The sequence below is a fragment of the Centropristis striata genome, chromosome 16 (genome assembly GCF_030273125.1).
Source record: "Centropristis striata isolate RG_2023a ecotype Rhode Island chromosome 16, C.striata_1.0, whole genome shotgun sequence".
Taxonomy (NCBI): Eukaryota; Metazoa; Chordata; class Actinopteri; order Perciformes; family Serranidae; genus Centropristis; species Centropristis striata.
This window is the reverse complement of record NC_081532.1, coordinates 15,783,966-15,796,120: the sequence shown is the minus strand read 5'-3', so window position 1 is coordinate 15,796,120 and position 12,155 is coordinate 15,783,966. Positions and strand designations below refer to the sequence as shown.

Sequence of the window (12,155 nt, the reverse complement as noted above, 5' to 3'; positions counted from 1 at the left end):
TGTGTCTCCTGCTGTAAAGTGATTAATTACTTTCATAGGAGATAAGACATGCAAATACATAACACAGCAACTGTTACTGGAGCAGAAGTGATAGTATTGAGAGTAGTGAGTTTTTAATATATTGATATGCACACAAACAAAGCTTAGTAGTCACTACTTATACCAAAGAAAGTGGAGAAGACAGACAGGTTTGTCTTGTAATACAATACAGTGGTGTTCAAAATAATAGCAGTCCAATGTGACTAACCACATTAATCCAGGTTTTTAGTATATTTTTTATTGCTACATGGCAAACAAGGTACCAGTAGGTGCAGTAGATTCTCAGAAAACCAACAAGACCCAACATTCGTGATCTCTTAAGGCTGTGCAAGTGGGCAATTAGTTGAAAGGGGTGTGTTAAAAAAAATTGCAGTGTCTGCCGTTTTTTTCTAGGATTTAGCAATCCTGCGAATCACTAAACTAATATTTAGTTGTATGACCACAGTTTTTTTATAACTGCTTCACATCTGTGTGGCATGGAGTCAACCAACTTGTGGCACCTTTCAGCTGTTATTCCACAAGATTCTTCAACAACATTCCAAAATTCATTAACATTTCTTGGTTTTGCTTCAGAAACAGCATTTTTGATGTCACCCCACAAGTTCTCAATTGGATTAAGGTCCGGGGATTGGGCTGGCCACTCCATAACATCAATGTTGTTGGTTTGGAACCAAGATTTTGCTGGTTTGCTGGTGTGTTTGGGGTCATTGTCTTGTTGAAACACCCATTTCAAGGGCATGTCCTCTTCAGCATAAGGCAACATGACCTCTTCAAGTATTTTGACATATGCAAACTGATCCATGATCCCTGGTATGTGATAAATAGGCCCAACACCATAGTAGGAGAAACATGCCCATATCATGATGCTTCACTGTCTTCACTGTGTACTGTGGCTTGAATTCAGAGTTTGGGGGTCGTCTCACAAACTGTCTGCGGCCCTTGGACCCAAAAAGAACAATTTCACTCTCATCAGTCCACAAAATGTTCCTCCATTCCTCTTTAGGCCAGTTGATGTGTTCTATGGCAGATTGTAACCTCTTCTGCACATGCCTTTTTTTAACAGAGGGACTTTGCGGGGGATTCTTGTAAATAGATTAGCTTCACACAGACATCTTCTAACTGTCACAGCACTTACAGGTAACTCCAGACTGTCTTTGATCATCCTGGAGCTGATCATTGGCTGAGCCTTTGCCATTCTGATTATTCTTCCATCCATTTTGATGGCTGTCTTACGTTTTCTGCCACGTGTCTCTGGTTTTGCTCTCCATTTTAAAGCATTGGAGATCATTTTAGCTGAACAGCCTATAATTGTTTGCACCTCTTTGTAAGTTTTCCCCTCTCCAATCAACTTGTTAATCAAAGTACGCTGTTCTTCTGAACAATGTCTTCAAAGACCCATTTTCCTCAGGCTTTCAAAGAGAAATGCATGTTCAACAAGTGCTGGCTTCACCCTTAAATAGAGGCCATCTGATTCACACCTGTTTTTTCACAAAATTGATGACCTCACTGATTGAATGCCACACTGCTATTTTTTTTTTTTTTTTTTCAACTAATTGCCCAATTGCACAGCCTTAAGAGCGTGCATATCACAAATGCTGGGTCTTGTTGGTTTTCTGAGAATCTACTGCACCTACTGGTACCTTGTTTGCCATGTAGCAATAAAAAAATATACTAAAAACCTGGATTAATCTAGTTATTCACATTGGACTGCTATTATTTTGAACACTACTGTATATACAGTGGAGGAATGTAACTAAGTACATTTACTCGAGTACTGTTCTTAAGCATAGTTTTGAGGTGCATGTAATTTACTTGAGTATTTCCATTTAATGTGACCATCTACTGCTACTTCTAATCCACTACATTTTGAGGCAAATATTGTACTTTTTACTGCACTACATTTAGCTGCCACTACAATTAGTTACTTTTCAGGTCAAGTTTTTCTATGAAAAACATGATCAGTTTAAAGTGATTAGACACTTTAAAAAAAAAAAATAAAAAAAAAGTACTTAAAACAAGCCCTATCTTCACAAGGTTACATAAATGCATCAATAAATAATAAAATAATATTTTTTGTGTATTTTTAGAATACATAGAACATTCTAAGTGGGTCCATTCTGCATAATAAGTACTTTTACTTTTGATGTCAAGTACATTTTGATGCTGATACTATTGTATTGTTTTCATTGCAGGACTTTTACTTGTAGTGGAGTAATTTCTCAGTATGATATTAGTACTTTTACTTAAGTAAAGGATCTCAATACTTTTTCCACCATTGAATGGTATCATAGGCTTTTTTGTCAATGGAAAAACTCATACGTTAGTAACCCATGTTTTTGCTTACACTGTCCATATATTCGAGAGTTAAATTGTACCCATTTTGGTTTCCAGGGAACACTTTTAACTGGCAGTTGGCCTGGAAAGAATCAGAGGTGTCAGACCATCTGTGAGACACAACAGTGAATTTATTTTATTATACGATTCCCAGCCAATGTCTTCAGGCTAATCAGATAAAACTACAAAAATATCACAATCATAAACGTGAACATTTAATCCACTCCCTAATAGCTCCAGCAGAGTCAGATATCAAAGACATAATTTGAAGCCCTCCCTTATCCTTCATCAGTTAAACATAAACAACTTGTGTCATGGCGTCTTTGCACACTATCCTTTGAGGGCATCCCATAAATTTATTCTGGGAGGTTCACAGGGATTGATTCATCCAGATTAGACATAACAGACTATAATAAGTGCACAAACGGATGCTTGTCTGCCCTGTAGAGGGCTCACTGCCCCGTACATTCACACAGGCAGGAGTTGAGGAACTTGCATGGGAACCTGTTGTCTTTTATTTCTTCTCCAGTCACAAGGCTTTCCTGCTCATGTCGCAGCTTGGGGCAAGTTAGTGAGACTGAGATGCAGATGATAATGAATAAATTGAATTGCTCAATTGTTGGTCCTTATCTCTTTGTGCACCTACACTAAAACATTCTTTTGGCTGGCATCTTCGGCTAAATTTGCCCCGAGGTTTGATGGTTCATTCTCACGCTATAAAAACTCTCCATCATGAGACCACACGCAGCAAACCCACAAAAAAACAAACAAGTGTGCAAGATAAGTGGTTTATTTAAAAATGAAGGATAAGAATAATCACAACAGTTGTATTAACTTCTAATATTGTACAGAGGAAAACCTCACATCGCATAAATAACTGAATCGTCTTTCAACTCAAAATAACTCACCAAGATATAAAACTGTTCAAGAGTCTATTTCAGCATTTTAATACATGTATTACTGGTATCATTTAGCAAGCATGGAGAAGAAAAGGATGCGTCTAAGACTACTAAATGAAGACAAAGCTGACGCAGTGACCTGGACCCTCTACACAGCTGTGCCTCTCTCCAAGTTCTGCTTGATCTCCGCTGTGTATTTGCCGTAGAAACGCTCCGCCTTCTTGTTGAACTTGGCGTTCCTCTCGTTAATGTAGTCGATGTCTGCGTCGTCGTTGTAGGCCCTGCGTCGGCTGTACTTGGCCCTCTTCTCTATCCTGACAATCGCAAATAAAAGCAGCTTAAGGAGGATTTCATAAACCAGCATGGCCACTATCCATGGCATATCCAATAACAATAATTGGCTACAGGCAATAATTTGAGGGTGTGCATTTAAATTTGGCAAGGAAGAGTGGCAATGGAAAACCTCACACACACATACATACACAGTCAAGAGGAAAATACTGTCAATTTGTGAGCTCGCAGTCCTGATTCACTGTGTCTTCAAAGCATTGTTGTGCGTCATACCCTGGCAACTGAATCCTTGTCTAATGCCCAACAGTCGCATCTCAAACACAGGCCTAAGACTGTCTCCAATGTAGAACAGCTCAGGGAAAGACCAGGGTACTTAAAGGTGAAAGGACTTCTTTGGCAAAGCCTTTACTGGACCAGTGGAGGAGCTGAACACTTTGGAGCAGCTGGCAGTTAGGGCGCTTTCACAACCCAAAGTTTAGTCTGTTTTAATCAAACTCTGGTGCGGTTAAATCCTTGTTACAGGTCATTTGGTCGCTTGCGAACGCCAAAACAACCGGGCCGAGACCACTTGCGAAAGGAGGTCTCAGTCCATTTCCAAACGAACCCTAGTGCGATTTGATTAACTTAAAAAAACAAAAACGTTGTTGACTAATGGTTTCACAGTGGACACAGTAGACTCCTGGTTGAAAGTCTTGTGTTTGTTCAATTACCGCAACGTCATCATTGCGCAAACTTTTTCTTTCCCTGTATTTTTGTTACATCCCCTAACATCTTCCTTGGCGCTCCTCATAATTACAAAAGGTGCTAGAGGCCTCACAACAAACAGCAGTTTGAGAGGTAATTACATTTGTAGATATAACTACAAACAGTGAATGAGAACAGCCTGGGACCATTTGTTTGACATAATTAGTCTGACTCTGACACTGTCCCACCTAAGCATTTCACCATGCAGTTAATAATGAACTGTCTCTCATCAGCTGCTTGAACCAGGATTTTCACTCTGAAGCATTTCTTCAGATCTGATAGACCCTGGTTCACACGGAACAGCACCCTCTTCCAAATGGGAAAAAAGGTCATGAACTCACTCCTGCCACGCATAATTTATTCTGACTGAGATGTCTTATATTTCCAGCCTCCACACTCTTTTTGTGGTGTACCAGGACCGGAAAAAGATTTGAATGCGTCTTTTTGTATTTCTGAGTTACATGACAAAAACGGTTAGAATTGCTTAATCATAATTAGCAAGGAACCGGTTAATTATTTTGCTGAAGTTTTCCATTATTCAGCTTGTTCCCCCCGGTCAGGAGCTTCTTGGTATTTGTTTATTGTGGCAACAGCCTCAGAGAGCAGAAATCAAAGAGCAGTCAGTAGGTATGAAAGTTTATCTTAGTGGTCTGCCCAGTGAGACAAACTGATACTTAATGGGCTGGCTGAGACCGAGATGAAATTCACAGCTGGTCAGGAGAGGATATGGCCTGTCTACTTAACCGTTTTTGAGTTCGACTTACTGTTTCTCAACATCTTCTACCATGCGGTCAATGCCCTCCTTTGAGGGCACATGGGTGCCATGGATCAGGCTGTTGGTCGTGGGGTGGAAGTCCTCACCACTGTGGAGCACCAGCATATAAATTAGAGATGCATAACCAGAGATAATCACAATTTTTACATGCTTAAAACTGACTTTTGTATGTCATAATTGTGATTATGGCCATCCCGATGGAAGAAGATCATGTGGCCTTCATGGGAAAGCGCGTATGTGTGTCCTTCATGAACGTCAGTCTCTAATGGTGAAAAAACCTGCAGGCACTCTTCTTAGATCTTATATTCTGTGTGCACTGTATTCTAAAATCCTAAATATTACGTCTGTAGTGTGTCTACAATAACCCCAGGGCAAATGAGGGGGTACATTACTTATCATATAGAAAATGCTTTGTGCACATGTGATGGGACAATTCATTTTACTTGACTAGAAATTTCACAGTTACGGTCTTAATAGCATCATTTTCACTGCCCTGTTAGTGGGAACTAGGGCCAGAGGATATTAAAATATACTGACATTATTTTTCTTATGCTGTATATTTTGCAATATGAATTACAGGAATTTCTAGGGGGGTTCCAGGGACATGCTCCCCCAGAAGAAATGTTTTCACAGTTTAAAGTGAAACGCATTAACCTTCATAAAAACAAGTTTATCAAATAAGACAGCCTTATTTTGGTTACCCATCTGTCTATTGGGTTAAAGTCTTGAAAGACACAAATACAGTATTGTTACAGCAATAGAAGACAGGACAAAGGCTTAACTCACCATTCTTCTCTCTGCTTCTCATAGCCTTCCATGTCTGGTCTGATTTGCTTGGTGAGCCTCTGGTACTGTCGGAATTGGGCCTCTGCATAACCTGGAGTCCATTGTGTGAGACGGAGAGAAATAAAAAAAATTGACAGAGTTATAATTACCGGAACAAACAGCAAGCAGGCACGAGGCTAAGAACACAACCTGCGGCTGGTTAGGGAGAGATGAAGAGGCATCTCTCCTCCTCCCTTCCTCTCTTGAAGCCCCTCTGGTGATAATTTTCTCCCCAGAGGTTTTAATTCAGAGGTTTTGATGCAACAGATGGCAGCCATATTTGGGAGACATAGCATGTCTTTTTTTAGGAGATTAAATTGGTAGCAGTTTGAGATGATTAACATCCCAAGGGGTCCTTACATGCAACCAGTATTACTCTAGACACAGCTGCTATGTAATATTAAAGCAGCAAATTCTGTCCCATTTATCTGAATGTGGGGAGTGCATTTAGACTGCAATGGTGGGGATCACAGGTGATACAAAAAAAACCCCAACAGAATCAACTTTTGTAGAAACAACCTGACATCACACTGCCGTGGCCAATCATGTAACTGGTGATCAGAGTGGACAATAGACATAACATTATGTTCTACACGTAGTCACTAACTACACCAGTTTAAAACACCGTTTTAATGGACCTAGCATCCTGGTAAGTGTAGGACCTGACTAACTAGCAGCATGGCTAAATGGTAGCACCATGGGGAAGAAGATGGAGACACAGAGGGGCGACAGACAGCTGCATAACCCTTGCTAATCTCTGGAACGCCCAATTTGGTGTGAATGTAGCCTGAGGCAGCAACATTTCACTGTGGTAAAGAAGTGGAAAACTTTTCAAAGGTCACATGCCATGGCACAGCAGAACAGAATAGCAGACCAGAATCACGGTGTACCACTTGTTTCCTCAAGAGCCAACTGTATTAAATTAGAATTTACTTAATGAGTAGACTGAGGTTATGTGGTGTCATGCCAAAATTAAAACAGTTTGATCCAATCAGGCATGTACTTCCTGACGTGTCTATAAAATTCCAGAGTTAATACCATCAGTGAGTGACAACCACTTCGGTATGCTAAACAATGACTGCCAATGCTGATCATATTAGGTGTGAAAGGGACAGAAATGTCCTTTAGATTGATGAGGAAAGATGTTTCTTTTCAAAAATAAATGAAATTAAGACTGCAGTCTTTGGTGTGTACTTTGGGCATAATAATTCACACAACTAGTTATTGTCACGACCAAGGAGGGGATTTTTTTGGTTCAGTAGTTTGTTTGTCAGCTGCATTACAGGAAAACTAGTGCCTCATATTCAGTAAACAAGGATCTGAATCATGGGTTAGAAACACATTTTTTAAAACTTTTGTTAAAAATGCAAAATAGGGCATGGTCTCGCCAAAAATCTGCGATCTCTGAGTGCCCTTCTAGTCTTTTTAAGTGAATATGGAGTTGGTGCCAGCATGTGTTGAAGAGGCAAAAGATCATTTAAGTGCAAGAGCCTGTATTGTTATGTCCCAAGGCATATTAGACATCAAAAACACAGCAAAACAAAGGGCCAACTATTTTTTCTTTCATTATGACGATTATCAGGTAAACAATAACATACTCTGTAGTGTTCATTTGACAAAGTAATCCAGCATGAACGTGTGCTTATATTTCATTGGCCAATGCAGCACCTTGCTGGATGACGTTGGGTTGGGCGAGAGGCAGGGTACACCCTGAACAGGTGGTGACACATCAAGACAGACAACCACTCACACTTCATGACGTGTCTTGTCCCCTTAACTAACCTGCAAATCCGGTGTCTGGGTTCTTCTTCTTTTTCTTCCTCTCCCAACGCTCTGCATCATCAGCAGTGATTTCAAGCAGTTTCACCCTGTCATAGTCCTCCCCTCGGGCAGCACAGTCCTGAAAGCCAAACAGTTATGTTATATATGATATATGATTCTCTGTTTTGGTATTTCATGAGTAAAGTGCCCCTAGGCTGAATTTGTGGATATGTAAAATTTACTGATGGAGGTTTTATTGGTTCACCAGAGGGCACCCACTATATTGTTAGTATGCTCTTAGAGGAAGCAGTAACATACAATATGGGCTCTGAATGTATGAATAGCGATGCAGGCAGCAGAGAGCAACGTATAAGGAAATCACGCTTATAGCAAACAAGTAGTCTGCAAGCCGTGTATTAAAGAAAAAATGCCAACTCAATAGTTTGCATGGTGATTGATGTGCTACCACTGTGTCTTTGCCTAAGTTCAACACAGTTTACTAAATGAAAACATTTTTTATCCACAAGCAGCCTTCCACTTGACTAAACTACACCTGTGCTTAGAAAATAATTCAATGCTACTTCAGTTCAACACGAGTAATATTGGGAGAGAAATGACATCTAACACATATATGATTACATGTTTGTAGGCCAAGTCAGTGACAACAGTCATCATGCTGACTATGCACAGTCCTATAGAGTTTATGAATACTGTACTTGAATGCTTAGAGACTTAAATACCTTTTTCTTTTCGCCTTCAGCAAGCTCCCACTCCAGTCTGGCTTTCTTAGCCTCCCAGTTACTGGGGAGTTTCAGTCTCTTGTCCTCCTCCACAACCTCCTGGTGATTGAGCTTACGTGCTTCATTCTGCAGGGGAAAAATAACACATGCTGACATGTTGTACAAGCACCTGTATGGAAGTAGGATATATCAGAAATAACCAGCCTATTACTCATACAAGAGAGAAAATAATTACCATACCAGCCTTTTGGAACCTCAAAAACATAGCAAGAATCAAGGGATTTCTTGTTCTTGTTCATGCATTCATTTTTAGTAGGTTAGATTATTGTAATGGTATCGTCACAGGTCTGAGCAAATCAATCAGGCAGCTGCAGCTCTTCCAGAATGCTGCTGAGTCCTCACTTACATTAGGAAATGAAACCACATCACACCTGTCCTTACATCCCTGTGTCAAAGAATATATTTTAAGACTATAGATATTTTAAGACTAGATTTATCTCAGAGTTACTTGTTCGTTATGAAGCATCCAAACCCATACGGTCATCTGGAACAGGTTTACTCAGTATTCCCAGAATCAAAACCAAGCAAGGTGAAGCGGCATTTTGTTTATGTGCTCCTCGTCTGTAGAACAAGCTCCCTGAAAACCCAAGGTCTGCTGAACCTGTCAGTCCCTTTAAAGCAGGGCTGAAGACATTACAGTTTACTTTAGCTTTCTCACAAGTACAAGATATACATGTTTTTTAATCCTTTTAATTGCTTGTTTCGATTGTTTTTATTCAATTCTAAATCATTTTTACCGTCTTAATATACTTTAATTCTTCTTTCAATGCAGCTACTCGTGATTTTAATGTCCATTTCAATGCCTGTACTTTTCTTTAAATTAATTTTTATGCCTCTGTAAAGCACTTTGAATGACCTTGTGTATAGACGGTGCTATACAAATAAATTCCTCTCGTCTTGCCAAGCATCTAAATGACTTGGGGCAGAGTGTGTGCCTAAACATGATTATATCTTGTCTTAGTAACAGCTCGTCACCCTGTTAAAATAATCGCCTAACTCATTTTTTCAAGTTTTGCAGGAAACACAAAAAACTCTGACATATGACATTTAGTGATCATTTCACTCAAAAGGGATGTAGCAAAGGATGGCTATTGGCATAGTAATAACACTGTGTGTAAATGATGTAACTTAAGAGAAATAAATGACTTAGGCATTTTTTTGAACATGCCTTTGTGACTTAAGCAAGACATGGTAACACTTTATTTTTAAGGTGTCTACATAAGAGTCACACAAGCCTGTCAGAAACATGACAAGTATCATGAGCATTAATGTTACTTCAAAGTGTCATTAATGTTCATGACACATCCCATGTCATGTTTATGACACGCTCATGTCACTTTTATGCAGACACCTTCAAAATAAAGTGTTACCATATCCTGCTGAAGTCACAAAGGCATGTTCAAAAAATTCACACATTTTCACATTTTATTTTGACTTAGTGTAATAAATCCGCTTAAGTCACACACTTGACATAGGCCATTATCTTAAAGGGGTAAAATCACATGATCTGGTCAACTAAGGATGTAGGCGATTTTACCATAGGCGTCATGAGGAGATGATTTAGGCAAAAAAAACAAAAACAATTTTGACAAAAAATGACTTAGGCTTTTATTTTAACAGTGTGACGAGCTGTGAGTCAGCTTAGCTTGCCAACACCGCATAGACAGAAAGCTCATAGAAACAATCGAAAATAGGTTTTAAGCTCTATAATGTAAATGTGCTTTAATCAGGTAAAGGTGAACAACTCACCCGTTTGAAATGTAACTCTCGAAATTTACGTAATCTCGCTTCTCTCTTCTGGGATGCAAGAGATTCAGTCTGTTCCTCTTCAGTTGCTGTAGTAGACACCTGGAAAAACACGGTTAATGTCTCCACTGTTTATGAATAATACTGTATGAAACGAGACTCTTTAATTACCGAATATAGTCCTTTACAGAGAAGATAACGTAAAACATCTGGCAGAAATGGTCTGTGACGAGCTAACTGTAACTAGCATCTGTTAGCTTAGTTAGCACAACAACAAGGGATTGTGAACAACTAATGTGTAACAAAACCACAGTCTCCGGCTAAATGAAACACCACTCTCAAACGATAATATATAAATCGACGATAATAGTCTTAACCATCAAATAAATCGGGTATATTCGTATTAAAATGAAGAAAGTACTAACCTCACTACAGGACGCCATTGTTGTTACACGGAGGAAGAAGACAGGAAGTGTGATGTTCACGCCGGATATTACGAAAAATAAACTTTTTACATTTATTTTATTTTCCAAAATATGTTGAGGCTCAATTTCTTCCTCTTAAGATGACCGAATAGATAAAATCAGTAAAAATAACAAAACATCTTCGCAACAACGTTTATGTTTTGTATCGTGTTTTTTTTTTTTTTTTTACCTTTAGTCTTTTTTAAATCTAATATTATTTTTCTTTTATTATATTTCAGATATCGTCACCCTGTTATAACCTAACCTAACTCATTTTTTCAAGTTTTGCAGGAAACAAAAAAACATCACCAAAAGTGTAACATGTGACATTTATTGATCATTTCACTCAAAAAGGATGTAACAAAGGATGGCTATTGGCATAGTAATAACACTATGTGTAAATTATGTAACTTAAGATAAATAAATGACTCAGGCAATTTTTTGAATATGCCTTTGTGACTTAAGCAAGATATGGTAACACTTTATTTTGAAGGTGTCTACATAAGAGTCACACAAGCCTGTCAGAAACATGACATGACAAGTATCATGAGCATTAATGTTACTTCAAAGTGTCATTAATGTTCATGACACCTCCCATGTCATGTTTATGACACGCTCATGTCACTCTATACAGTATATGCAAACATAGAAATATGGCTGCCAAAATAATATAGGAAATGTTGAGCTTTTGACCATTATTTTCTCTTTTGTATGGAGTGGTGCATAATTAAAGGCTGATATTTATTATTTTTACTGTAAGTAAGAAAATTCAGGAGCAGACAGATCTAGTGGATGAAGTTGAAATAACACTAAATTACAACAAGGAAGGAAGACTTAAAAAGAAAGCTACATAATGCAAATTATATGACAATGACTACAATTATTATTATTATATGTGCCAGCTTTTTTTTTTTTTAGCTTGGTGAGCAGGCAGGAATTAGAAAATGCGGCAGAGAGGAGGGTGAGGGACAAAATCAAAGTCATCTTGGATAACCAGATGGTTTATTATTATTATTATTATTATTATTATTATTGTTATTAGTAGTAGTAGTAGTAGTAGTAGTAGTATTGTTATTATTATTTATTTATTTATTTATTTATTTTTAAACTCTTCTCACCTTGTCTGCAAGTCACAGTGACCTTTGAAGTCTAATTCTAATCAGTTCATCCTGACGTTTGACGTTTACACCAAATCTGAAGAAGTTTTTCCCAGGAAATCCTCCAATATTGTGTACACGAGATGGACAAACAAACAGACATATGTACATATGGGTGGAAGAACGTACGGATGGATGGACAACTCAAAAACATAACAACACAGCTGTTTCCATTACAGAGGCATAGGAATCAAAGAGGACAGAAGCAGATTTGTCTAAAAACTGGCAACTCCTCAAGCAGTTTAGTGTCATCAGATTACAGTTATTGGACGTAAAATCAATATCAAACCCGTTACATCACCACAAGAAACTCTGACTTT

At 38.5% G+C, this 12,155-nt stretch overlaps 1 protein-coding gene across 1 annotated transcript; it reads right to left on the bottom strand.

Moving 5' to 3' along the window:
• Positions 1–3,147: 3,147 nt before the first annotated feature.
• On the bottom strand, positions 3,148–10,737 carry syf2 (SYF2 pre-mRNA-splicing factor). The gene is made up of 7 exons (XM_059354087.1): positions 10,640–10,737; positions 10,218–10,316; positions 8,409–8,534; positions 7,690–7,807; positions 5,869–5,959; positions 5,072–5,170; positions 3,148–3,586 (listed from the first exon to the last, which is right to left on the bottom strand). The coding sequence occupies exons 1-7, from the start codon at positions 10,655–10,657 to the stop codon at positions 3,421–3,423; spliced, it is 717 nt and encodes a 238-aa protein (XP_059210070.1). The 5' UTR covers positions 10,658–10,737; the 3' UTR covers positions 3,148–3,420.
• Positions 10,738–12,155: the final 1,418 nt, after the last annotated feature.

What these genes read in the sequence shown, in the direction of transcription:
- syf2 (XM_059354087.1), bottom strand. An exon ending in GAGAGTTACATTTCAAACGG is followed by an intron (nt 8,535 to 10,217) that starts GTGAGTTGTTCA and finishes TTTCCCCTGCAG; the next exon opens with AATGAAGCACGTAAGCTCAA. An exon ending in GAGAAGCAGAGAGAAGAATG is followed by an intron (nt 5,171 to 5,868) that starts GTGAGTTAAGCC and finishes GGTGCTCCACAG; the next exon opens with TGGTGAGGACTTCCACCCCA.